Raw genomic sequence first — 27,394 nt, 5'->3', positions numbered from 1 at the left:
ATTTCCAGCCTTTGCTGTTATCAAGATTAGCTATTTTGATCCATTTACTTGTGCGCTTTTCGCAGGGTAAATATATCTTACCATTTGCATTGTTATTGTGGCAGAACCAACTTGAATTACACCAGCTCAAGTACGCGAGTCCTCTCTTTGAGGGTTACCTCGTACTTCAAACGGTATAATCCTTGGCCTGTCGGGTAACGTCCCGATAAACCACCGAACGCCAGGATCCAACAAGGTACCTCACACGATGGTGAGTCCAGAGATATAATGCCATTACATTTTACACCACAGGCAGATATATTACAAAAATTTACAAAGCATTCCCAGTTCACAGTGAGGGGAGATTATTACAAAACAAGTTCAAGTTTTAGTCGAAGCAGCGGAGTTTAAAAGCATAAACATAGTATACGTCGTTATTACAGATATCATGCTAGCCCTGGCATGATATCACTCGGTGGAATCTGTGTTGGCCGGGGACGGATCCCACTCCACGGACCAACCATCAGGCAAGGGTAGGGCCACGGGTGTAATGAACGCTGGCTCATCAGGAGGATTACCTGAAGTAAATCAACAAAAGCAAGGCTGAGTATACTAATACTCAGCAAGACTTACGCAGAATTGGGTATACCTTAGTCCATAACTAGTCTCATGAAGGCTTTTAGCTTTAGGTAGAGTTTTCAGCTGAAAAGCAACAAAGAGTAGATCCTTATTTTCAACTTTTAGCTTTCAGGTTCTAGTGGATTAACCATTCTAGGTAAGCATCTATAACTATTCAAACATGGTAGAATTTTTTAAATCAAACATCATCTTTGATAATCACAAAGTTGCTCTTGTTACTCTATGTGGCAAAGGGGGTAAGCAGTCTCAATCATCGTGAGAGGCGGACGATTCCTGAATCGAGATTCAAAACCTTGCAGGATAAACCTAACACACACGCTTGGAACACCAAAGGGTCGTTCCGAAGCAACCGTTTGCCTTTCCATTCCGACTCGTGGATCAGATCCACCACAAGCGACTGCAGGACATACGCACTTCCAAAGTGCAGGACGTACGTCTGTAGCGCGACTACAAAACCCGTACTCCTGGTTGCCCAGCCAACACGTATACCTACACGTCGAACAAGGTAACCAAAAAAGCAAATACATGTGGTGGGGGTATGTCCACTCCTCGGGCCGATCGGTTACTAGGCTTACCGCTTACCATATTTCACGGCATGTGGCTAGTACTTTCAAACGCTTAACCACCGCTACCACACACTGCGACCTTATCAAATTCCATACACAGACGGGTGTCATCTCAATATGATACCTCACAAAATCCCGTCCGTCATCCTTATAATGATATAGGAATGTAAACATCACAATTCCTATATCGCGCGAGTGACAGGAAATCACTCGACTTCTCCGGTCCTATAAGCATAGCAGCTAGTCGGACTTAAATTCTAGTGTACAATACATTGGTTTCTAGAATTATGCAACTAAGGTTTTCAAACACCCCTAAGAACTTAATGCATAAAGATATATATAATAATATAGGTTGCAGTGTAATAAAGTAGGGGGTTATGTCCGGGGCTTGCCTTCGCTGGTGGGGCTGGGGTTAGTCAAACTAATATCTTCCGAACCTGGTTCGGGGCTTCAGAGAAATCCGTGACAAAAGTTCCCGGGTCTTCAGAATAACTTCCTTCTTGTTCCGGAATCAGCTGATAATCCCGTCAGCGAGAGTGGTCGAGTCTACATGATATGCAAGATGAAGTTTAATGATGCATGCACTTTCATTTCAATTCACGATAAAGTTGCAATCCAATTAAAGGAACATTATATTTTGACAAACAACTTAACTACCCTGTATTGGGCAGTCATTTATCGGGTATTATATGTTTTATCTAAACCCATTAAACAACAGGGTTAGCTACACTAATTATCTAACTAGTGGCATGGAGCAACATAAGGGGTGGTTCCTAATAGTTATATTTAAAAGCTTTATTCATTGACTACACTAATTATTTATATGATCTTTATATTACTATTACATTATTGACTATTTAAATTATGTCCAATTGTTTGACACCTAACTCTTGGTTGAAAATTTAATCACATGTTATACTATTAAGTAGCAGTACCCTATGATTTTTGAATATTTATCATCTATAAGAATTAATTATGTAAGAGAAATTATACATCTTTCTAATTAAACTTGTACATTAAGGAAATAATACTTAATTATTGGGATAATTATTTTTCTTTAATTCTACATGCTAAAAGAAATTAACACAACTGGTTTCATGATTTATCATTTTCTATGGATAACATGCATTTCCTTAGCCTACAAGCAACTAAACTTCATATTTAAATTAGATCATCAAACATTCAGAAACTGAAGTTTATCCTTTAAGCAAAGTTATAGATCTTTAACTAAGGATTCCAACAAAATTTAGTTTTGCATTTTTATGATTTTTCCTCGAATAGATACAGAATTTCTAATTTGACACATTATTTACACAAGGGGGTCCTTCGAGAACTATTCAACTGAGTCTAGGGTTGTGCACATCAACCCCTGAACTTTTGATTCTTCTAACCCGAGTCCTTGGCTGTGAACCAGAGCAGAGCAAGGCGGGCGGCCGTGTTCCGGCGACGGTGGTCACCGACGCGAGGTCCAAGGGCAGGGGAAGATTCAGAGGCTTACGGTGGTCTTGTTGCGCTACTTGTCGAGGGCTGGGTGGCCGGAATGGTGGAGCTCGACGAGGACCCGAGGCGGCGGCGGAGAGGTCTCCATCCATGACAGTGCTCTGGCGGTGAACGTCGGCAGCAAACCTGCGCACGAGCTTCAGTGAAACACAGGGAACGTGCAGGTACTATCAATTGGAAGAAAACACATCGGGTCACAGGTAATCGACGAGGACAGTGGCGGCGGCGGCGGAGGTGAATACCGGCGATCGTCAGGAGAGAGATGTGCTGGACTAGAGGGTCAATGGATGGGTCGGGAAGCTTCACAGGGTGATGTAGTGCTGGCTAGGGTATCGTGGTGGCATGGAAAGGCTCGGAGCGAGCTGCCCACGGTGAGACCGAAGGTGGCGCGGCGGCGCTTCGTCGGAGACGAAGTTCCGGTTGCAATTGGATGGCAACGAGTGGTCAAGGAGCACCAGCGAGCTACGGGGAAGCTTTGCGCAAGGGTGGATTGGGACGGAGGAGGCCTGGTGCTTGCTGTCCACGGGCGTGCCGTGCGTGGCCGGAGCGGAAGAGGACGGCGGCGGGAAATTGTGGCTCGGATGCTCGGAATTGGGTACTAGGAGTAGCAGAACAGAATGTAGGCGTTGAAGTGGTGCTGCTGCGCACGAGAGGGAAGGAGTTAAGGCTCTGGGGTGAGCGTTCCACGGCGACGAGGAGGTGGCGGCCGGCGTGGCTCGGGGTCGTCGTGGCACGCGCGCGCGAGGCCAGGAAGGGAGGGGACAGCGGCGGAGGAAGCAAGGGGCGACACCTGGGCACGTGTAGAAGCTGGAGGTGGAGCTCGGGGTCCTGTGCCGGCGGTCAGCGGCGGAGGCAGAGCAGAGCAGAGAGAGGGAAGCGGCGGTGCCAGAGGTAGAAGAAGCAGGCAGGAGTCAGAAGGACTGTTCGTGATTTCCAAAGAGTTCAGGGACCCTTCTGTAAACTAAAATTTCCCATTGATACAAAGGTCAAATGAAAAAGTGTTCAACATGAAAGTTGTAGAGTTTTTCAAACTCTACAATATTGTTTTAGGGATTAGGTTCAGAACTCAAAGTTTACAGCTATTTGGATTATATTTTGAAACAAGATGGAATTTAAGTTAAATTTATCTTTGCCCACCTAAATTTGATTAAATTTTGGGCATGTTTACAAATTTTCTGACCTGTCATGATTACTTGTATTTTTACACCTTAACCCTTAAGTAAATTTGAATTTGACTTTTATATTCCAACCATGTCATATGTAACCCTTATATTTGTGTTAATTACACATAGGTCCTTAGTTTTATGCAAAGTCTATTTCTCTTAGGTTTTACTTAATATTTGTACTGTTCTTCTCCATAGACATTTGATTTTTGACATTTAAGAGCATTTTTACACAATTGCACATAGGGACTTATAAAATTCATAATTTACAAATACACCCCTAGTTCTCTAAACAAACCTTAATATACATACAACACACTAGTAACTAGTGTCTATATTCTAATTACAGGAATGTTACAGCCTTCCCCCCTTAAAAAGAATCTCGTCCGAGATTCCGAAGCTGAGCAGAAGCGGATGATTAGATTTGGGGATTGGCTTGAAGGAAGTCTGGGAAATTCCGTTGAAGATAAGACTCTGTTTCCCAAGTCGCTTCTTCCTCGGTGTGATGATCCCATAAGATTTTGTACATCTTAACTGCCCTTCTTCTGGTGAATCTTTCCTTGGTATCCAGGATTCGAAGAGGTTGTTCGATGTACGATAGATCGGGTTCAATCTCGAGGTACATGTCTCAACGATTTCTGTGGGTACTTTGACACACTTCTTAAGTTGAGAAACATGGAAGACATCATGGATAGCGGCTAATTGAGACGGAAGGCGAAGTTTGTAAGCCACTGGGCCACAAACATTGAGAATTTCAAAGGGTCCGACATATCGAGGTGCTAACTTCCCCTTTATGCCGAAACGTTGGACGCCTTTAGTAGGAGATACTCGGAGATAGACAAAATCTCCAACTTGAAATTGCAGAGGTTTCCTCCTCTTATCTGCGTAGTCTTCTGTCTAGACTGAGCGGTTTTAAGATTAGATTGGATAATCTTAATCTTATCTTCGGCTTCAACAACTAGGTCTGGTCCGAAGATTTTGCGTTCACCGGTCTCTGACCAACTCAAAGGAGTTCGACATCTGCGACCGTATAACGCTTCAAAAGGAGCCATCTGAAGACTAGCTTGATAACTGTTATTGTAAGCCAATTCAGCTAGAGCAAGGCACTTGTCCCAACTTGTACCATAATGAATAATACAAGCTCGGAGCATGTCTTCAAGGATTTGGTTAACTCGCTCAGTCTGTCCATCCGTTTGGGGATGATACGCGGAGCTTCGAATCAATTTGGTTCCTAGAGCTGATTGCAATTGCTCCCAAAATCGTGCAATAAATTGGGGCCCTCAATCAAAGATGATGGTTTTTGGAACCCATGTAATCGAACGATTTGGTCCAGATAGACTTCGGCATACTTCTTAGCAGAGTAAGTGGTATGCACAGGAAGAAAATGAGCTGTTTTTGTAAGTCTATCAATGATTACCCATATGGAGTCATGCTTTTGAAATGTATTGGGAAGACCAACAATAAAATCCATGCTAATGTCCTCCCATTTCAATGACGGAATGGATAATGGCTGAAGTGTACCAGAGGCTTTTAAATGGCTAGCTTTGACTCTCTGGCAGATATCACACTCCGATACATATTTGGCAATTTCTCTCTTCATTCTGGTCCACCAAAAATGTTGCCGTAGATCTTGATACATCTTGGTGATACCAGGATGAATAGAGAATTTGGACAAATGTGCTTCATCAAGGATTTGCTTACGAAGTGGATAATCTTTAGGTACGACAATACGATTGTTGAACCACAGGGTTCCTTGATGGTCAGTGCGAAAACACTTATATTTGGCTTCTCCTAGAGATAGCTTTGATTTGATGATCTTGATACCCTCATCATGTAGTTGCAACATGATGATTCTATCTCGAAGAGTAGACTCAATGGATAGCAGATTCAAACTACCTTGAGGAATAATCTCTAGGTTGAGTTTTCTCATTTGATGACAAAGAGTGTCACTAAAGGTGGATACGGATAAGCAGTGACAATGTGATTTACGGCTAAGTGCATCCGCAACCACATTAGCTTTGCCCGGATGATAGTGTACCTCAAGGTCATAGTCTTTAATCAATTCCAACCAACGCCTTTGTCTCATATTTAAGTCAGCTTGGGTGAAGATATACTTGAGGCTCTTATGGTCAGTGTAGATATTACACTTAGCACCCATAAGATGATGTCTCCAGATCTTGAGAGCATGGATAACTGCTGCTAATTCAAGATCATGTGTTGGATAATTCTGCTCATAAGTCCGAAGTGCTCGGGATGCATAAGCAATGACCCGGTTGTTTTGCATAAGAACACAACCAAGGCCAATTCCAGAGGCATCGCAATAGACATCAAAAGGCTGAGTGTTATCTGGCTGAGCTAGTACTGGAGCAGTCGTCAGAAGTTTTCGCAAGGTGTGAAATGCTTCCGCACACTTATCATCCCAGCGAAACTTAACTTCTTTCTTAAGTAGCTCAGTCATTGGTTTGGCTATCTTGGAGAAGTCTGGAATAAATCGGCAATAATATCCTGCCAATCCAAGGAAACTTCGGATTTGATGGACTGAAGTTGGAGGTTTCCAGTCCATGACCTCCTGGACTTTGGTTGGATCAACCGATATGCCTTCACTAGAGATAGTATGTCCCAAAAATTTCACACTATCTAGCCAAAATTCACATTTCGAGAATTTAGCATAAAGGCGATGATCACGTAATCGTTGAAGAACGACACGTAAATGATTAGCATGGTCTTCTTCGTTTTTGGAGTATATTAAAATGTCATCAATGAAGACCACGACGAATTTGTCAAGTTCTGGCATGAATACTGAATTCATGAGATACATGAAATATGCCGGTGCATTAGTAAGTCCGAATGACATAACCAGATATTCATAAAGTCCATATCTGGTTGAGAAGGCCGTTTTTGGAATATCACAAGGCCTAATTTTGATCTGATGATAACCAGAGAGTAAGTCAATCTTAGAGAAGACTTTAGCTCCGGCTAACTGATCAAACAAAATGTTAATGCGGGGAAGAGGGTACTTATTTTTGATAGTAACCGCATTGAGTGGACGGTAATCGACACATAGCCTTAGACTACCATCTTTCTTCTTGACAAAGAGAGCAGAACAACCCCAAGGTGAAGCACTTGGACGGATATACCCCTTATCAAGAAGATCTTGGAGCTGAATTTTCAGTTCTGCTAATTCATTTGGAGGCATACGATACGGCCTCTTTGAAATCGGAGCAGTGCCCGGTTGAAGTTCAATGATGAACTCGATGTCTCTATCTGGTGGCATTCCAGGCAAGTCGTCTGGAAAGACATCAGGGTATTCACATACTATAGGAATATCCTTGACTTGGATATTTGCGATGGCATAAGTACAAGGATGTAGACATTCTTGTTGAGGCAGATGAAGAGTAGTGATCCCATAGTATGGTGAATCAATTTCAACAACTCGGAAAGAAATATCTAACCGGACTCGATGTTTAGTCATCCAGTCTGTCCCCAGTATAATATCAATACCCTCCAAACTTAGTAAAACCAAATCAGTTTTGATGTCTAGGCTACCTAGCTGAATTGGCACACTTTTAACCATTTGGTTGGAGGTGATTTTTCCTCCAGGGGTAGAGATCATGTATGACCCTGGATAGGACAAGAATCAAGTCCTAGTCGGGTACCACAGTTGTTACTAATAAAGCTATGTGTTGCTCCAGAATCAAATAAAGTAACAACTGGTTTGTGATGAATAGAAAATGTACCCGACATGACAGGAGCTCCATCTGGAAGTTCTGCCAAAGTGGTGAAGTTAATCCGTCCTTGCCGGACTTGCATCACCGGCTTCTTGCCCTTGTTCTGGTTACCCTGAGTAGAGCTTTGCCCTGGATTAGGTTTCTTGGGCCGCGGACAATGCCGAATGAAATGATCCGCGCTTCCGCAATTGAAACAGCGGTAGTTGCTGCCTCTCTGTGGCACTTGTTGAACATTTGGCCGTGGGCCAGATGGTTGTGCTTGTTGCGGAGGAACGGGAGGTCTATACCTTCCCTGCTGTTGGGGCGGCCTGAAAACCAATCTACCCGTTGGGGCATTCCGCTGCGGTGCTCTGAATGGTGTATTGGGAACAACCCGATACCTCGGTGGTTGAGCACTCGAGGGTCCAGTAGGAGTCTTCCTTTTCTTCTCAGCATAATGTGCCATGATGCAATCTTCTTGAGTTAAGGTCATATTAACCAGCTCGCTAAAAGTATTCGCCTTCACAAGATTCAGGCGTTCCTTGAGCTTGGTATTAAGGCCTCGACGGAAACGATCTTGTTTCTTGGCATCGTTATCCGCATGATATCCTGCATATTGACACAGATGATTGAAATTCTGTGCGTACTGCAGGACTGTACTAGTGCCTTGAGTAAGAGCCAGGAATTCATTCCACTTTTGCTCTAGTAATCCCTCCGGAATATAATGTGCTCTAAAGGCTGCCCAAAATTCATCCCAGGTGATAACATGCCCTGCAGGTTGCATGGCGTAGAAATTATCCCACCCGATCCGAGCAGCACCTCGAAGTTGCTGTGCGGCAAAGGAAGCTTTGCTGGAATCCGCACAAGGTACTGTCAATAGAGCGAACTTTGATTCAATGATATGGAGCCAAGCATCGGCATCCAAGGGCTCTTCAGCTTTACTGAAGAAAGGAGGCTGTGTACTGATGAAATCCTGGTAACTAGCCACGGGAGGAACTGTTGACGTTGCTGGTTTTGCTGCGCTTGAACCAGCAAGTTAAGCAACTCAGTTTGCCGAGCCATAACTTCGACAAGGTTAGGAGGTGGCGGTGGCGGTTGTTGAGAACCGCTAGCCTGATCTGCCCGGAAACCTTCCGGGGTTCCGCGAGTGGCTCCAACCATCTGAAACAAAGGAGATGTCCATCATTAACCATATAGCCTTACTCCCAATTTCAGAAGATATAAACAATCCACATACTCCATTCAATCATCTCATTTCAGAATCATAAAGATAATGAACAGGATGATAAAATAGGAAACTTATATTACACACTTATTCTGATAATTGTTCACATCACACATCCGAAAGTTCACTACGTAGGCCATCTAAATTACAACAAATGGCACAAGATCTAGTTAAGTTACACACTTCCTAAGTTATTATACCCCTCACAAGTTACATCTAGATAGTCGACGATTTGCTAAGCTAAAAATCGTCGAAGTTGCCTACAGAAGACTGACTGCCAGAGGGAGAGTGATAGAGACTAAGAACAGGATCTCCATGCTTAGAGTCAATCTCTGAAACACCCTCAATCTCTTCTGGATCTTCTTCTTCTTCAGGCATTATGGGTATAGCGTGAAGTATCGGTTGCTGTTGCAGTTCCTCAATGTGAGCCTGAGCATCATCAGCTGCAAGTATCAGATCTTGAATTTGTGCCTGTAGAAACTCAATAACAGTGTCGCGCTGAGTGATAATATGATCACTCTCATTGATCTGATCTTCACGATGGAGGATTGTCTCATCCCTTGCTGCAATGATCTCATCTTTCTGAGTCACCAAAGCTTGTAATTCCACTATTTGGGTCACTTGACGGTCAGCATTCCGATAGTGGCTTTGAACCACACCAGTTATCTGATTCACACCGTGACGCAGTAGCATCTGGTAATGATGTTGCACATCCATAAACCTGGTAATGATACGGACGGTTTCCTCAGCCAGATCTCCTAGCATATGACCAAGATGCTCTGTCCGAAAATTCCATTCCGAATTATCAGGGTCTATGGTAGGAAATAACCCAATAGGATATGCAGCAACTTCCATCGGATGCTGAGTGCAGAAAAGTTTAATAGCCTCCAAGGCAGCAGTTTCAAGGGTATCAACCAGACGATATCCCACCACTTCCACTTCTATGGGATGCCATGAGGAGCGGAAAGGGTGTTGAGGAATTATCATCTTAACCCGGCATCGAGGAACTCCTACTTCACGATATTCTACCCCATCGTATTGAGGAGGCTCTGTATAATGAAACAAACTTAAGGATTCCCACAAGAGACAAGGAAACCCTTCCCAATGTAAAGCATTGGTGTGGAAATGCCCTTCCTGATCCCAAAAGGCATTGGAAGGAGCAGCCATCTGCGACAACAATGCAAATGGTAAGATATATTTACCCTGCGGAAAGTTCTCAAGGTAAATGGATTAAGATAGTTGATTCTGATAACCGCAAAGGCTGGAAATCAGATGAATACTTAAGAGCTAAAGATTGCTATCTACCCCAATTAAGAAATACCAACATGTTACTTATTTCTTAGAAAGCATCGAATTTAAGCATTCATTTTGTTGATTAGTGTGTTATGCATGCACGCACTACGTGATCTCACAACCAAAAATAACTACCAAGTAATCTTGGTCTTACGTGGTTAGTTTCGGTGGCATAATACATACGTCTCTCCTTAATAACTAGTCGATAAGCCCTATCCGTCCTAGTTTCGTAATCGTGGTTAGTGTACCTGCAGAAAACCACAATGCATATATATATATCCAATGAACCTTTCATGCCAGCATGTCATGAAAGCGTTCCCATTCATTACTGTTCACTATAGAAACAGCATCTGTACAATTACCGCCGTACAGACAACGTTAACATACGTTATCGAAACAACGTATTCACGGGGGTACTGCAAAATGCGGGGGTATGAACAGCGATCGCCATACCCTGCGCCGAACCATCTACTTCCAATGTAGTCAACCAAAGTTGGTACATTGGCAGCATCTCAAGTAAGCCACTGCTTGAGAAACAGCGTTCGGTTCGCATCACCGACAGGAAGGCCAAGCTCCCTCAGTTGGCTGAGGATCCTTACCTTCTTACCTCACGATCGAAGATGTCGTTACAGAAAGTAAGGTTAGGTTGTGCATAAATTTAAGTTTCAACAGAAAAGTAATGCTGGAAGTCAGAGTTATATATATATGTTACAGCCACCTCTAATTCCCTTATAACATTACCCTAGGGCTTTACGTACTATACATAAACCTTAACGAATCCAACGTACCTTTTGCAAAATACTTTGTTGGTCAAATTTCATACCGAAAGTATTTTTAAGGCATTTCATATCTCCAGTGTACACTTGTTAGCTCTGATACCAGCTGTGGCAGAACCAACTTGAATTACACCGGCTCAAGTACGCGAGTCCTCTCTTTGAGGGTTACCTCGTACTTCAAACGGTATAATCCTTTGGCCTATCGGGTAACGTCCCGATAAACCACCGAACGCAGGATCCAACAAGGTACCTCACACGATGGTGAGTCCAGAGATATAATGCCATTACATTTTACACCACAGGCAGATATATTACAAAAATTTACAAAGCATTCCCAGTTCACAGTGAGGGGAGATTATTACAAAACAAGTTCAAGTTTTAGTCGAAGCAGCGGAGTTTAAAAGCGTAAACATAGTATACGTCGTTATTACAGATATCATGCTAGCCCTGGCATGATATCACTCGGTGGAATCTGTGTTGGCCGGGGACGGATCCCACTCCACGGACCAACCATCAAGCAAGGGGTAGGGCCACGGTGTAATGAACGCTGGCTCATCAGGAGGATTACCTGAAGTAAATCAACAAAAGCAAGGCTGAGTATACTAATACTCAGCAAGACTTACCCGGAATTGGGTATACCTTAGCCCATAACTAGTCTCATGAAGGCTTTTAGCTTTAGGTAGAGTTTTCAGCTGAAAAGCAACAAAGAGTAGATCCTTATTTTCAACTTTTAGCTTTCAGGTTCTAGTGGATTAACCATTCTAGGTAAGCATCTATAACTATTCAAACATGGTAGAATTTTTAATCAAACATCATCTTTGATAATCACAAAGTTGCTCTTGTTACTCTATGTGGCAAAGGGGGTAAGCAGTCTTAATCATCGTGAGAGGCGGACGATTCCTGAATCGAGATTCAAAACCTTGCAAGGATAAACCTAACACACACGCTTGGAACATCAAAGGGTCGTTCCGAAGCAACCGTTTGCCTTTCATTCCGACTCGTGGATCAAATCCACCACAAGCGACTGCAGGACATACGCACTTCCAAAGTGCAGGACGTACGTCTGTAGCGCGACTACAAAACCCGTACTCCTGGTTGCCCAGCAACACGTATACCTACACGTCGAACAAGGTAACCAAAAGAAGCAAATACATGTGGTGGGGGGTATGTCCACTCCTCGGGCCGATCGGTTACTAGGCTTACCGCTTACCATATTTCACGGCATGTGGCTAGTACTTTCAAACGCTTAACCACCGCTACCACACACTGCGACCTTATCAAATTCCATACACAGACGGGTGTCATCTCAATATGATACCTCACAAAATCCCATCCGTCATCCTTATAATGATAACAGGAATGTAAACATCACAATTCCTATATCGCGCGAGTGACAGGAAATCACTCGACTTCTACCGGTCCTATAAGCATAGCAGCTAGTCGGACTCAAATTCTAGTGTACAATACATTGGTTTCTAGAATTATGCAACTAAGGTTTTCAAACAACCCCTAAGAACTTAATGCATAAAGATATATATAAATAATATAGGTTGCAGTGTAATAAAGTAGGGGTTATGTCCGGGGCTTGCCTTCGCTGGTGGAGCTGGGGTTAGTCAAACTAATATCTTCCGAACCTTGGTTCGGGGCTTCAGAGAAATCCGTGACAAAGTTCCCGGGGTCTTCAGAATAACTTCCTTCTTGTTCCGGAATCAGCTGATAATCCCCGTCAGCGAGAGTGGTCGAGTCTACATGATATTCAAGATGAAGTTTAATGGATGCATGCACTTTCATTTCAATTCACGATAAAGTTGCAATCCAATTAAAGGAACATTATATTTCGACAAACAACTTAACTACCCTGTACTGGGCAGTCATTTATCGGGTATTATATGTTTTATCTAAACCCATTAAACAATAGGGTTAGCTACACTAATTATCTAACTAGTGGCATGGAGCAACAGATGGGGTGGTTCCTAATAGTTATATTTAAAAGCTTTATTCATTGACTACACTAATTATTTATATGATCTTTATATTACTATTACATTATTGACTATTTAAATTATGTCCAATTGTTTGACACCTAACTCTTGGTTGAAAATTTAATCACATGTTATACTATTAAGTAGCAGTACCCTATGATTTTTGAATATTTATCATCTATAAGAATTAATTATGTAAGAGAAATTATACATCTTTCTAATTAAACTTGTACATTAAGGAAATAATACTTAATTATTGGAATAATTATTTTTCTTTAATTCTACATGCTAAAAGAAAATTAACACAACTGGTTTCATGATTTTATCATTTTTCTATGGATTAACATGCATTTCCTTAGCCTACAAGCAACTAAACTTCATATTTAAATTAGATCATCAAACATTCAGAAACTGAAGTTTATCCTTTAAGCAAAGTTATAGATCTTTAACTAAGGATTCCAACAAAATTTAGTTTGCATTTTTATGATTTTTCTTCGAATAGATACAGAATTTCTAAGTTGACACATTATTTACACAAGGGGTCCTTCGAGAACTATTCAACTGAGTCTAGGGTTGTGCACATCACCCCCTGAACTTTTGATTCTTCTAACCCGAGGTCCTTGGCTGTGAACCAGAGCAGAGCAAGGCGGGGCGGCCGTGTTCCGGTGATGGTGGTCACTGGCGGCGAGGTCCAAGGGCAGGGGAAGATTCAGAGGCTTACGGTGGTCTTGTTGCGCTACTTGTCGAGGGCTGGGGTGGCCGGAATGGTGGAGCTCGACGAGGACCCGAGGCGGCGGCGGAGAGGTCTCCGTCGACGGCAGTGCTCCGGCGGTGAACGTCGGCAGCAAACCTGCGCACGAGCTTCAGTGAGACATAGGGAACGTGCAAGTACTATCAATTGGAAGAAAACACATCGGGTCACAGGTAATCGACGAGGACAGTGGCGGCGGCGGCGGAGGTGAATACCGGTGATCATCGGGAGAGAGATGTGCTGGACTAGAGGGTCAATGGATGGGTCAGGAAGCTTCACAGGGGTGATGTAGTGCTGGCTAGGGTATCGTGGTGCCGTGGAAAGGCTCGGAGCGAGCTGCCCACGGTGAGACCGAAGGTGGCGGCGGCGGCGCTTCGTCGGAGATGAAGTTCCGGTTGCAATTGGATGGCAACGAGTGGTCGAGGAGCACCAGCGAGCTACAGGGAAGCTTGCGCAAGGGTGGATTGGGATGGAGGAGGCCTGGTGCTTGCTGTCCACGGGCGTGCCGTGCGTGGCCGGAGCGGAAGAGGACGGCGGCGGGAAATTGTGGCTCGTATGCTCGGAATTGGGTACTGGGAGTAGCAGAACAGAATGTAGGCGTTGAAGTGGTGCTGCTGCGCACGAGAGGGAAGGAGTTAAGGCTCTGGGGTGAGCGTTCCACGGCGACGAGGAGGTGGCGGCCGGCAGTGGCTCGGGGTCGTCGTGGCGCGCGCGCGCGAGGCCAGGAAGGGAGGGGACAGCGGCGGAGGAAGCAAGGGGCGACACCTGGGCACGTGTAGAAGCTGGAGGTGGAGCTCGGGGTCCTGTGCCGGCGGTCAGCGGCGGAGGCAGAGCAGAGCAGAGAGAGGGAAGCGGCGGTGCCAGAGGTAGAAGAAGCAGGCAGGAGTCAGAAGGACCTGTTCGTGATTTCCAAAGAGTTCAGAGACCCTTCTGTAAACTAAAATTTCCCATTGATACAAAGGTCAAATGAAAAAGTGTTCAACATGAAAGTTTACAGCTATTTGGATTATATTTTGAAACAAGATGGAATTTAAGTTAAATTTGTCTTTGCCCACCTAAATTTGATTAAATTTTGGGCATGTTTACAAATTTTCTGACCTGTCATGATTACTTGTATTTTTACACCTTAACCCTTAAGTAAATTTGAATTTGACTTTTATATTCCAACCATATCATATGTAACCCTTATATTTGTGTTAATTACACATAGGTCCTTAGTTTTATGCAAAGTCTATTTCTGTTAGGTTTTACTTAATATTTGTATTGTTCTTCTCCATAGACATTTGATTTTTGACATTTAAGATCATTTTTACACAATTGCACATAGGGACTTATAAAATTCATAATTTACAAATACACCCCTAGTTCTCTATTCAAACCTTAATATACATACAACACACTAGTAACTAGTGTCTATATTCTAATTACAGGAATGTTACAGTTATCGCAGATGGCTGCTCCTTCCAATGCCTTTTGGGATCAGGAGGGGCACTTCCACACCAATGCTTTACATTGGGAAGGGTTTCCTCGTATTTTGTGGGAATCCTTAAGTCTATTTCATTATACAGAACCTCCTCAATACGATGGGGTAGAATATCGTGAAGAAGGAGTTCCTCGGTGTAGGGTTAAGATGATAATTACTCAACACCCTTTCCGCTCCTCATGGCCTCCCATAGAAGTGGAAGTGCTTGGATATCGTCTGGTTGATACCCTTGAAACTGCTGCCTTGGAAGCAATCAAACTTTTCTGCAATCAGCATCCGATGGAAGTTGCCGCATATCCTATTGGTTTATTTCCTACCAAAGACCCTGATAATTCGGAATGGAATTTTCGGACAGAGCCTCTTGGTCATATGCTAGGAGATCTGGCTGAAGAAACCATTCGTATCATTACCAGGTTCATGGATGTGCAACATCATTACCAGATTCTACTGTGTCACGGTATGAATCAGATAACTGGTGTGGCTCAAAGCCACTATCGGAATGCTGACCGTCAAGTGACCCAAATAGTGGAATTACAAGCCTTGGTGACTCAAAAGGATGAAATCATTGCAGCAAGGGATGAGACAATCCTCCATCGTGAAGATCAGATCAATGAGAGTGATCATATTATCACTCAGGTGACACTATTATTGAGTTCCTACAGGCACAAATTCATGATCTGATACTTGAAGCTGATGATGCCCAGGCTCACATTGAGGAACTGCAGCAGCAACCGATACTTCCTGCTATACCCATAATGCCTGAAGAAGAAGAAGATCCAGAAGAGATTGAGGGTGTTTCGGAGATTGACTCTGAGCATGGGGATCCTGTTCTTAGTCCCTATCACTCTCCCTCTGGCAGTCAGTCGTCTATAGGCAACTTCGATGATTTCTAGGGTCGTAAATCGTCGACTAGCTAGATGTAACTTGTGGGGAGTGTAATAACTTAGGTAGTATGTAACTTAGCTAGATCTTCTGCCATTTGTTGTAACATAGATGGCCTGCGTAGGGATCTTTCGGACGTGTGATGCGGAGAACAATCAGAACCAGTGTTGTAATATAAGTTTCCTATTTTATCATCCTGTTCATTATCCTTATGATTCTGAAATGAGATGATTGAATGGAGTGTGTGCATTGTTTATCTAAGTCATATATCTTCTGAAATTGGGAGTAAGGCTATATGGTTAATGATGGACGTCTCCTTTGTTTCAGATGGTTGGAGCCACGCGCGGAACCCCGGAAGGTTTCCGGGCAGATCAGGCTAGCTGTTCTCAACAACCGCCACCACCACCTCCTAATCTTGCCGAGGTTATGGATCAGCAAACTGAGCTGCTCAACTTGCTGGTTCGAGCACAACTGAACCAGCAACATCAACAGTTCCGTGGAGGTCGTGATGACCGCAGTCCTCCCGTGGCCATTTACCAGGATTTCATTAGTACCCAGCCTCCATTCTTCAGTAAAGCTGAAGAACCCTTGGATGCCGATGCTTGGCTTCATATAATCGAATCAAAGTTCGCTCTGTTGACAATACCTTGTGCGGACTCAAGCAAAGCTTCCTTTGCCGCCCAGCAACTCCGTGGTGCTGCTCGGATCTGGTGGGATAACTTCTATGCCATGCAACCTGCAGGGCACGTTATCACCTGGGATGAGTTTCGGGCAGCCTTTAGAGCACATTATATTCCTGAAAGATTGCAGGAGCGGAAGTTGAATGAATTCTTGGCACTTACTCAAGGCACCAGTACAGTCCTGCAGTACGCACAGAATTTTAATCATCGGTGTCAATATGCGGATATCATGCGGATAATGATGCCAAGAAACAAGATCGTTTCCGTCGAGGCCTTAATACCAAGCTCAAGGAACGCCTGAATCTTGTGAGGGCAAATACTTTCAGCGAGCTGGTTAATATGGCCTTAACTCAAGAAGATTGCATCATGGCACATTATGCTGAGAAAAAGAGAAAGAACCCTACTGGACCCTCGAGTGCTCAATCACCGAGGTATCGGGTTGTTCCCAATACACCGTCCAGAGCACCACAGCGGAATGCCCCAACTGGTAGATTGGTTTTCAGGCCGCCCCAACAGCAAGGAAGGTATAGACCTCCCGTTCCTCCGCAACAACCGCAACAATCTGGCCCACGGCCAAATGTGCAACAAGTGTCACAGAGAAGCAGCAATTATCGCTGTTTCAATTGCGGAAGCGCGGATCATTTCATCAGAGATTGTCCGCGGCCCAAGAAACCTAACCAAGGGCAGAGTTCTACTCAGGGTAACCAGAACAAGGGCAAGAAACCGGTGATGCAAGTCCGGCAAGGATGGATTAACTTCACCACTCTAGCAGAACTTCCAGATGGAGCTCCCGTCATGTCGGGTACATTTTCTATTCACCACAAACCAGTTGTTACATTATTTGATTCAGGAGCAACACATAGCTTTATTAGTAACAACTGTGGTACCCGAATTGGACTCGATCTTAGTTCTACCCAGGGGTCATATATGATCTCTACCCCTGGAGGAAATATTACCTCCAACCAAATGAGTAGAAATGTGCCAATTCAGTTAGGTAGTAAAGAAATCAAAACTGATTTGGTTTTACTAAGTTTGGAGGGTATTGATATTATACTTGGGACAGACTAGATGACTAAACATCAAGTGCGACTAGATATTTCTTCCCGAGTTGTTAAAATTGATTCACCATACTATGGGATCACCACCCTTTATCTACCTCAGCCAAAATGTTTGCATCCTTGCACCTATGCCATCACAAATATCCAAGTCAAGGATATTCCTATAGTATGTGAATACCCCGATGTCTTTCCAGACGACTTGCCTGGAATGCCACCAGATAGAGACATCGAGTTTATCATTGAACTTCAACCGGGCACTGCTCCTATTTCAAAAAGACCGTATCGCATGCCTCCAAATGAATTAGCAGAACTAAAAATCCAGCTCCAAGATCTTCTTCATAAGGGTTATATACGTTTCACCTTGGGGTTGTTCTGCTCTCTTTGTCAAAAAGAAAGACAATAGCCTAAGGCTATGTGTCGATTACCGTCCACTCAATGCGGTTACCATCAAAAATAAGTACCCTCTTCCCCGCATTGACATTTTGTTTGATCAGCTAGCCGGAGCTAAGGTCTTCTCTAAGATTGACTTACGCTCTGGTTATCATCAGATCAAGATTAGGTCTAGTGACATTCCAAAAATGGCCTTCTCGACCAGATATGGACTTTATGAATATCTGGTTATGTCATTTGGACTCACTAATGCACCGGCATATTTCATGTATCTCATGAATTCAGTATTCATGCCGGAACTCGACAAATTTGTCGTGGTCTTCATTGATGACATTCTAATATACTCCAAAACTAAAGAAGACCATGCTAATCATTTACGTGTCGTTCTTCAACGACTACGTGATCATCGCCTTTATGCCAAATTCTCGAAATGTGAATTTTGGCTGGATAGTGTGAAATTTTTGTGACATACTATCTCTAGTAAAGGCATATCGGTTGATCCAACCAAAGTCCAGGAAGTTATGGACTGGAACCCTCCAACTTCAGTCCATCAAATTCGAAGTTTCCTTGGATTGGCGGGATACTATCACCGATTCATTCCTGACTTTTCCAAGATAGCTAAACCTATGACTAGGCAATTAAAGAAAGGAGTTAAATTCTGCTGGAACGACCAATGTGATAAAGCGTTCCATACCTTAAGAAAACTCTTAACCACTGCTCCAGTGCTAGCTTAGCCAGATAACACTCAGCCTTTTGATGTCTATTGCGATGCTTCCGGAATTGGCCTTGGTTGTGTCCTTATGCAAAACAACCGGGTTATTGCTTATGCATCCCGAGCACTTCGGACTCATGAGCAAAACTATCCAACACATGATCTTGAATTAGCATCAGTTATCCATGCTCTCAAGATCTGGAGACATCATCTTATGGGTGCTAAGTGTAATATCTACACTGACCATAAGAGCCTCAAGTATATTTTCACTCAAGCTGACCTAAATATGAGGCAAAGGCGTTGGTTAGAATTGATTAAAGACTATGACCTTGAGGTACACTACCATCCTGGCAAAGCTAATGTGGTTGCGGATGCCCTTAGCCGCAAAGCACACTGTCATTGTTTATCCATAGCAACTTTCAGTGACACTCTCTGCCATCAAATGAGAAAGCTCAATTTAGAGATCATTCCTCAAGGTAGTCTGAATCTGCTATCCATTGAGTCTACTCTGCAGGATAGAATCATCATGTCGCAATTACATGATGAGGGAATCAAAATCATCAAATCAAAGCTGTCTCTGGGAGAAGCCAAATATAAATGCTTTCACACCGATCATCAAGGAACATTATGGTTCAACAATCGAATTGTTGTACCTAAAGATCATCCACTTCACAAACAAATCCTTGATGAGGCACATCTATCCAAGTTCTCTATTCATCCTGGTAGCACCAAGATGTATCAAGATCTACGGCAACATTTTTGGTGGACCAGAATGAAAAGAGGAATTGCCAAATATGTATCTGAGTGTGATACTTGCCAGAGAGTCAAAGCCAGCCACTTAAAAGCATCTGGTACACTTCAGCCATTACCCATTCCGTCATGGAAATGGGAAGACATTAACATGGATTTTATTGTCGGTCTTCCCAACACATCTCAAAAACATGACTCCATATGGGTAATCATTGATAGACTAACAAAAACAGCTCATTTTCTTCTTGTGCATACCACTTATTCAGCTAAGAAGTATGCAGAGATCTATCTTGATCAAATCGTTCGATTACACGGTGTTCCTAAAACTATCATCTCTGATGGAGGACCCCAGTTCACTGCACGCTTCTGGGAACAGTTACAATCAGCTCTTGGATCCAAACTGATACGAAGCTCTGCGTATCATCCTCAAACAGATGGACAGACTGAGCGAGTTAATCAAATTCTTGAAGACATGCTCCGAGCTTGTATTATTCACTATGGTACAAGCTGGGACAAGTGCCTTGCTTTAGCTGAATTCTCTTACAATAACAGTTATCAAGCTAGTCTTCAAATGGCTCCTTTTGAAGTGTTATACGGTCGCAGATGTCGAACTCCTTTAAGTTGGTCTGAGACCGGTGAACGCAAAATCTTCAGACCAGACCTAGTCGTTGAAGCCGACGATAAGGTTAAGGTTATTCAATCTAATCTTAAAACCGCTCAGTCCAGACAGAAAAGCTACGCAGATAAGAGGAGGAAACCTCTGCAATTCCAAGTAGGAGATTTTGTCTATCTCCGAGTATCTCCTACCAAAGGTATCCAACGTTTCGGTATAAAGGGGAAGTTAGCACCTCGATATGTCGGACCCTTCGAAATTCTCAAAGTTTGTGGCCCAGTGGCTTACAAACTTCGCCTTCCATCTCAATTGGCGGCCATTCATGATGTCTTCCATGTTTCTCAACTTAAGAAGTGTGTCAAAGTACCCACGGAAATCGTTGAGACATGTGCCATCGAGATTGAACCCGATCTATCGTACATCGAACGACCTCTTCAAATCCTGGATACTAAGGAAAGACTCACCAGAAGAAGGGCAGTTAAGATGTACAAAATCTTATGGGATCATCACACCGAGGAAGAAGCGACTTGGGAAACAGAGTCTTATCTTCAACGAAATTTCCCAGACTTCCTTCAAGCCAATCCCCAAATCTAATCATCCGATTCTGTTCAGCTTCGGAATCTCGGGACGAGATTCTTTTTAAGGGGGGAAGGCTGTAACATTCAGGTAATTAGAAATATAGACACTAGGTATTAGTAAGTTGTATGTATGCTAAGGTGTACATGAGTTGTACAGAGAACTAGGGGTATATTTGTAAATTATGAATTTTATAAGTCCCTATGTGCAATTGTGTAAAAATGTTATTAAGTGTCAAATTCAAATGACCATAGAGAAGAAAAGTACAAGTATTGAGTTAAAACTTAAGAGAAATAGACTTTGTATGAAACTAAGGACCTATGTGTAATTAACACAACTATAAGGGTTTACATGTGAAATGGTTGGAATATAAAAGTCAAATCAGCCTTACTTAAGGACTAATGTGTAAAAAACACAAGTAATCATGACCTTCCAGGAAAATGTGCAAACATACCCAAAGTTTGATCAAATTCTTTGAATAAAGACAAAAGTAATTTAAATTCCACCTTTATTCATAAACTTAACTTAAATAGTTGAAAACTTTGATTTTCTGAACTTAAGCCCTAAAACAATGTTGTAGAGTTTGAAAAACTCTACAACTTTCATGTTGACCATTTTCTCATTTGACCATTGTAGCAGTGAGAAATTTCAGTTTACCAAGAGGTCCCTACATTTTCTGGAAATCACAAATTAGTCCCCCGGACCTCTCCCCTCTCTTCTTCCTCCTTGCGCACGTGGGTCCCTACTCTGCTCGCCTACCGCCGGCAGCGCTGCCCCTCTGGCCGCCGCTTCACCGCCGCCGCAGAGCCACCTCCTGCTGAGATCTTCTCCACGCGTCGCCTCCTTCCTTTCCCGGTCCAATTCCTCTCCCCTGGTGGCCCCTCGCGCGCGCGCCACGACGACCTAGAGCCTTCGCCGGCCGCCACCTCCTCGTCGCCGTGGAGCGCTCACCACAGAGCCTTAATTTCCTCTCTCTCGTGCACAGCAGCATCACTTCAACGCCTACATCCTGTCCCTCCAGTTCCAGTGCCAATTTCCGAGCGCCCAAGCCACATTCCTCCGCCGTCGTCCTCTTCCGCTCCGGCCACGCACGGCACGCCCGTGGACAGCCAGCACCAGACCTCCTCCGCCCCAATCCATCCTCGTCCAAGCTTCCCCATTGCTTGCTCGTGCTCGACAACCCTCAGTTGCCTCCCAATTTCAATTGGAGCTTCGCCTCCGACGAGCGCCGCCGTCGCCGCCTTCGGCCTCACCGTGGACAGCTCGCTCCGGGCACTCCCACGCCACCACAACCCTCTAGCTAGCACTACATCATCTCTGTGAAGCCCCACGACCCACCCATTAGCTCTATAGTCCAGCACATCTCCCTTCCGACGATCGCCGGTATTCATCCTCACCGCCGCCGCCACTGTCCTCGTCGATTACCTGTGACCCGATGTGTTTTCTTCCAATTGATGGTACCTACACGTTCCCCGTGTCTCATTGAAGCTCGTGCGCAGGTTTGCTGCCGACGTTCACCGCCGGAGCACTGCCATCGACGGTGACCTTTCCGCCGCCGCCTCGGGCTTCCGTCGAGCTCTACCATTCCGGCCACCTCAGCCCTCGACACAAGGTGCAACAGAACCCTCGTGAGCTCCTGCACCTTTTCCTCCCCTCAGACCTCGCCGCCGGTGACCACCGTCACCGGAACAGGACTGCCCCTTTCTTGCTCTGCTTCGGTTCACAGCCCAAGGACCTCGGGTTAGAAGAATCAAAAATACAGGGGGTTATGTGCACAGCCTTAGACTCAGATAAATAGTACCGAAGGACCCCCTTGTGTAAATAAAGCTGCTAACTTAGAAATGCTATATCTATTCGAGGAAAATTCATAAAAATGCAAAATAAATTTTGTTGGAATCCTTAGATAAAGACCTACAACTTCACTTAAGGGATAAAATTCAGTTTCTGAATGTTTGATGATCTAATTTAAATGTTAAGTTGGTTACATGTAGGCTTAAGAAATGCATAGTAATTCATAGAAAAATGATAAAATGGTGAAACCAGTTGTGTTAGTTTTATTTTAATATGTAGAATTTAAGAAAAATAATTATCCTAGTAATTAAGTATTATTTCCTTAACGTGCAAGTTTAATTAGAAATAATGTGTAGTTTACTTTGTATAATTAATATTTATGCATTTAAATGTTCAAAAATCATGGAAATATTTTAAGGTACTATTCTTTAATAGTATAATCTGTTATTAGATTTCCAATGAATGATTAGGTATCAAACAAATTAGATATAATATAACTAGAAGTAACTTAAGGTTCATGTAAGTAATTAATATAATAAATAAGTAAAGTTATTTAATATAATTATTAGAAACACACCCAACCTGTTGTCCCATGCCACTAGTTAGACACTTAGTAGGGTTAACTTAGCTATTTAATGTATTTAGATAAAATAATTAATACTCGATAAATGACTGCCCAGTGCAGGGTAGTTAGGTTATTTGTCGAAATGTAATGTTCTTTTGTTTGGATTGCAACTTTATTGTGAATTAACATAAAAGTATATGCATTCCATAACTTGTAACTTTGCATCTCATATAGACTCGACCACTCTCGCTGACGGAGATTATCAGCTGATTCCGGAACCAGAAGGAGTTTGTTCTGAAGACCCCGGGAACTTCGCCGCGGAATTCTCTGAAGCCCCGAACCAAGGTTCGGAAGATATTAATTTGACTAACCCCAGCCCCACCAACGAAGGCAAGCCCCGGACATAACCCTACTTTATTACACTGCAAACTATTCTATTTATATATGTCTTTATGCATTAAGTTCTTAGGAGTTGTTTGGAAACCTTAGCTGCATAATTCCAGGAACCGATGTATTGAACACTAGTACTTGAGTCCGAATAGTTGCTCTGCTTATAGGACCGGTAGAAGTCGAGTGATTTCCTGTCATTCGCGCGATATAGGAATTGTAATGTTTACTTTTCGATATTCACTATAAGGATGATGGACGGGAATTTTAGGGAGTATAATGTTTGAGATGATACCCCGTCTGTGTTGTTGAAATGGATAAGGTCGCAGTGTGTGGTAGCGGTGGTTAAGCGTTTGAAAGTACTAGCCACATGCCGTGAAATATGGTAAGCGGTAAGCCTAGTAGCCAATCGGCCCGAGGAGTGGACATACCCCCCACCACATGTATTTGCTTCTTTTGGTTACTTGGTTCGACGTGTAGGAATACGTGTTGCTGGGCAACCAGGAGTACGGGTTTTGTAGTCGCGCTACAGACGTACATCCTGCACTTTGGAAGTGCGTATGGTACTGCAGTCGCTTGTGGTGGCCCTGATCCACGAGTCGGAATGAAAGGCAAACGGTTGCTTCGGAACAACCCTTCGGTGTTCCAAGCGTGTGAGTTAGGTTTACCCTTGCAAGATTGAATTCGATTCAGAATCATCCGCTTCTCATGATGGTTGAGACTGCTTGATCCCTTTGCCACATAGAGTAACAAGAGTAATTTGTGACTATCAAAGATGCTGTTTGATTAAAGATTCTACCATGTGTGAGTAGTTATAGGTGCTTACCTAGAATGGTTAATCAACTAGAACCTGAAAACTAAAAGTTGAAAATAAGGATCTACTCTTTGTTGCTTTTTAGCTGAAAACTCTACCCAAAACCTGAAAAGCCTGCATAAGTCTAGATACATGGCTAAGTATACCTTGAGCGGGTAAGTCTTGCTGAGTATTAGTATACTCAGCCTTGCTTTGTTGATTTACTTCAGGTAATCTCCCTAATGAGCCAGCATTCATTACACTGTGGCCCTACCCCTTGCCTGATGGTTGGTCCGTGGAGTGGGATCCGTCCCCGGCCAACACCGATTCCACCGAGTGATATCATGTCAGGGCTAGCATGATATCTGTAATAACGACGTGTACAATATTTATGCTTTTAAACTCCGCTGCTTTGGCTTAAAAACTTAAAACTGTTTTGTAATAATCTCCCTTCACTGGGAACTGATGATGTTTTGTATACTTTTGTAATATATCTGCCTGTGATGTAAAATGTAATGGCATTTATATCTCTGGACTCACCTTCGTGTGAGGTACCTTGTTGGATCCTGCGTTCGGTAGTTTATCGGGACGTTACCCGACAGGCCAATAGGGTTATACCGTTTGAAGCACTAGGTAGCCCTCCAGAAAGGACTCGCGTACTTGAGCCGGTATAATTCAGGTTGGTTCTGCCACAGCGGGGGGCAAGGCTGTAACTCCTCGGGTGTTTTGCATTATTTTAAACATGCAATTAACACATAATAATCAAGATTAATTAAAAAACAATGCATTTCATATATGTATGCATGCATGTGTATGCATGTGTGTATATAAGGCTTTTCATAGTATGTTTGTAATCTTACATGCTCACCTTGTCATGACAAATTTACTATATCAACACACTCATATTTTGGTGCTTTACAAGTTTGCTTAAAGGTCCACTTGCAAATTCAAAGTTTAAACACATGAAATGATGAGTTTTCTAATTTTGATGACCTCTAAATGTGGCTGTCGTGGCTTTCAATTAAAATAAGATTTCATTCATAAACATAATTTTGGCCAGTGTAAACCTGTAGTCCGATCCCTGTACTCCAATGTGGTACTTCTCAAACCCCAGACAAAACCCAGATGAACCCCTGTTTGAACCACTGTTGAGCTCAGTTCAAATTCAGCATCAATTCCCCCTGGAATCTTTTTATCTCTCAACCCATTGCTCAAATGAATTTTTGCCCAAAATCAAAGTTGTAGATCATGTTTTTCCCTACAACTTTTATTTTGGCTGTTTTCAAGTTCCTTTGCAAATTTTGGAGAAATTTGCAGTCAAACAGTTTCTCTCTCTTCTCTCCTTCCTCTCTCTCCTCTCTCCCTCGCCCGACCATGGCAGGCCGCCGGCGCCACGCGGCTGCCGATTCCTGGCGGCCACGCCGCGCCAAGGCCTCCGTGCTGACTGGCCCCTGCCGTCGCCACGCTCCTCCTCCTTTGCACACCACTCTGCCCGCCCTGCCCAGCCGCCACACGGCACAGGATGCCCGACAGGCGACAAGGTCTCGACGACGCCGTGGAGACACCGCCGGCCCGCGCCACGCTCCTCCCCCTGGCCGCGAGCCCCAGCATCTTCAGCCCCTCCTCCCCTCCCCTCTCGTTTATAAAAGGCCAGGCACCCTCCGGAACACGCACGCGAGTTCCACCACGGCCACCATTGCCACCGGCGACCACCTCCATGCCGAGCCCCCTCCTCCGCACTGCCTCCACCCCAACCATCGCCCAGAATTGCTTCCCCACCTCCCACTGGTTCTCCCCAGCCCGACCCTAATTGCCCAGCCCCGCCTGACCATGGCCACATGCCATCGCCGGCAGCCGACAAGCAAGCGCGGCCAGCCCTTCTCCGGTGACCTCTGCTTACATCGAGGTAACTCCTCGTAAAAAATAATCATAGAAATCTAAACATTTATCCATCCATCGATAAGGTAGATCGGCAGATACTCCTCCGATGCAAAAGTAATTATGCATCATCCGCATACATGTAGCAGCTTCAAATAGATCATATATCATATATCACTCGCATACTTGTGATTTTCGATATAAGCAATGTTATACTTCTATGTATTTGTGCATTTAAGTTTATAGGAGTTTATTGACACCTTAGTTGCATGATCCAAATAACTATGTTTAAACAGTAGTATGTTTAAATCGCTAGATTGTCATGCTAATTGGGTATCGATAAAAGTCGAGTGATTGCCTGTCACTTAGGAGATATAGGAGTTGCTTGTTTACTTATGTTGGAATCATAAGGTCGGCGAGCATGGCTGATTATGATATTCATGTTGATGATTGATGTAATATCCAGGTAGTTAGACAACTAGATACTAAGTTTGGGTGTATTATATGTAAGCATGTTATAGTGTATACAAGTTGTACAAAGCAATAAGGGTATATTTGTAAATTATGAGTTTTATAAATTCTTATGTGCAAGTGTGTGAAAATGTTCTTAAGTGTCAAATTTCAGATGGCTGTAGAAAAGAAAAGAGCAAAAGTTAAATAAACCTAAGGGGAATAGACTTTATATGAAATTAAGGACTTTTATGTGATTAATACAAAGATATAAGGACTTACATGTGAAATGGTAAAAAGGTAAAAGTAAAACTTAGTTTTACCTAAGGACTAAAGTGTAAAAAGAGCTAGTCATGATTACTGCAGAAAAACTTACAAAGAGACCCCAAACATTAGAGCATTTTGTTTAAATTAACACATAAAGTTTATAATTTAAGTCGTGTTCAAAAGTTCAAAATAAAATAGTACCCTTTGAGATTTTGAACTCGAGCTCTAAAGCATTCTTGTAGGATTTGACATTCTCTACAACTTTGCTTTAGACATTTTCCTCATTAGGATTTTGTATCAATGGGAAATTTTCATTTACAGAGGGGTCCCTGGACTTTTTGGGATTTACAAACGAGTCCTTCTGACTCCTGTCTGCCTTCTTCCTCCTCTGGCGCCGCTGCTTCCCTTCTGCTCCGCCCTGCCACCGCCGCTCACCGCCGGCGCAGACCTCCAGAGCTCCACCTCCAGCTGCTACACCCTCCACGCGTCATCTCCCCTCCGTTCCGGCCGCTTTCCTCTTCCTTCCTGGCCGCACGCG

The 27,394-nt window shown here is 43.5% G+C and overlaps 1 protein-coding gene across 1 annotated transcript in view; it reads right to left on the bottom strand.

Moving 5' to 3' along the window:
* LOC112890440 (vegetative cell wall protein gp1-like) overlaps positions 1-26,019 on the bottom strand; it is a 63,099-nt gene extending 37,080 nt beyond the window's left edge. Inside the window, exon 1 of the mRNA XM_025957330.1 lies at positions 25,746-26,019. Within this exon, the coding sequence (XP_025813115.1) occupies positions 25,746-26,019 (274 nt within the window). The remainder of the gene's footprint in view (positions 1-25,745) is intronic.
* Between the last annotated feature and the right edge of the window lie 1,375 nt (positions 26,020-27,394).

Source organism: Panicum hallii, chromosome 4 (assembly GCF_002211085.1).
Source record: "Panicum hallii strain FIL2 chromosome 4, PHallii_v3.1, whole genome shotgun sequence".
Classification (NCBI taxonomy): Eukaryota; Viridiplantae; Streptophyta; class Magnoliopsida; order Poales; family Poaceae; genus Panicum; species Panicum hallii.
This window is presented reverse-complemented; position numbering and strand designations above follow the sequence as displayed.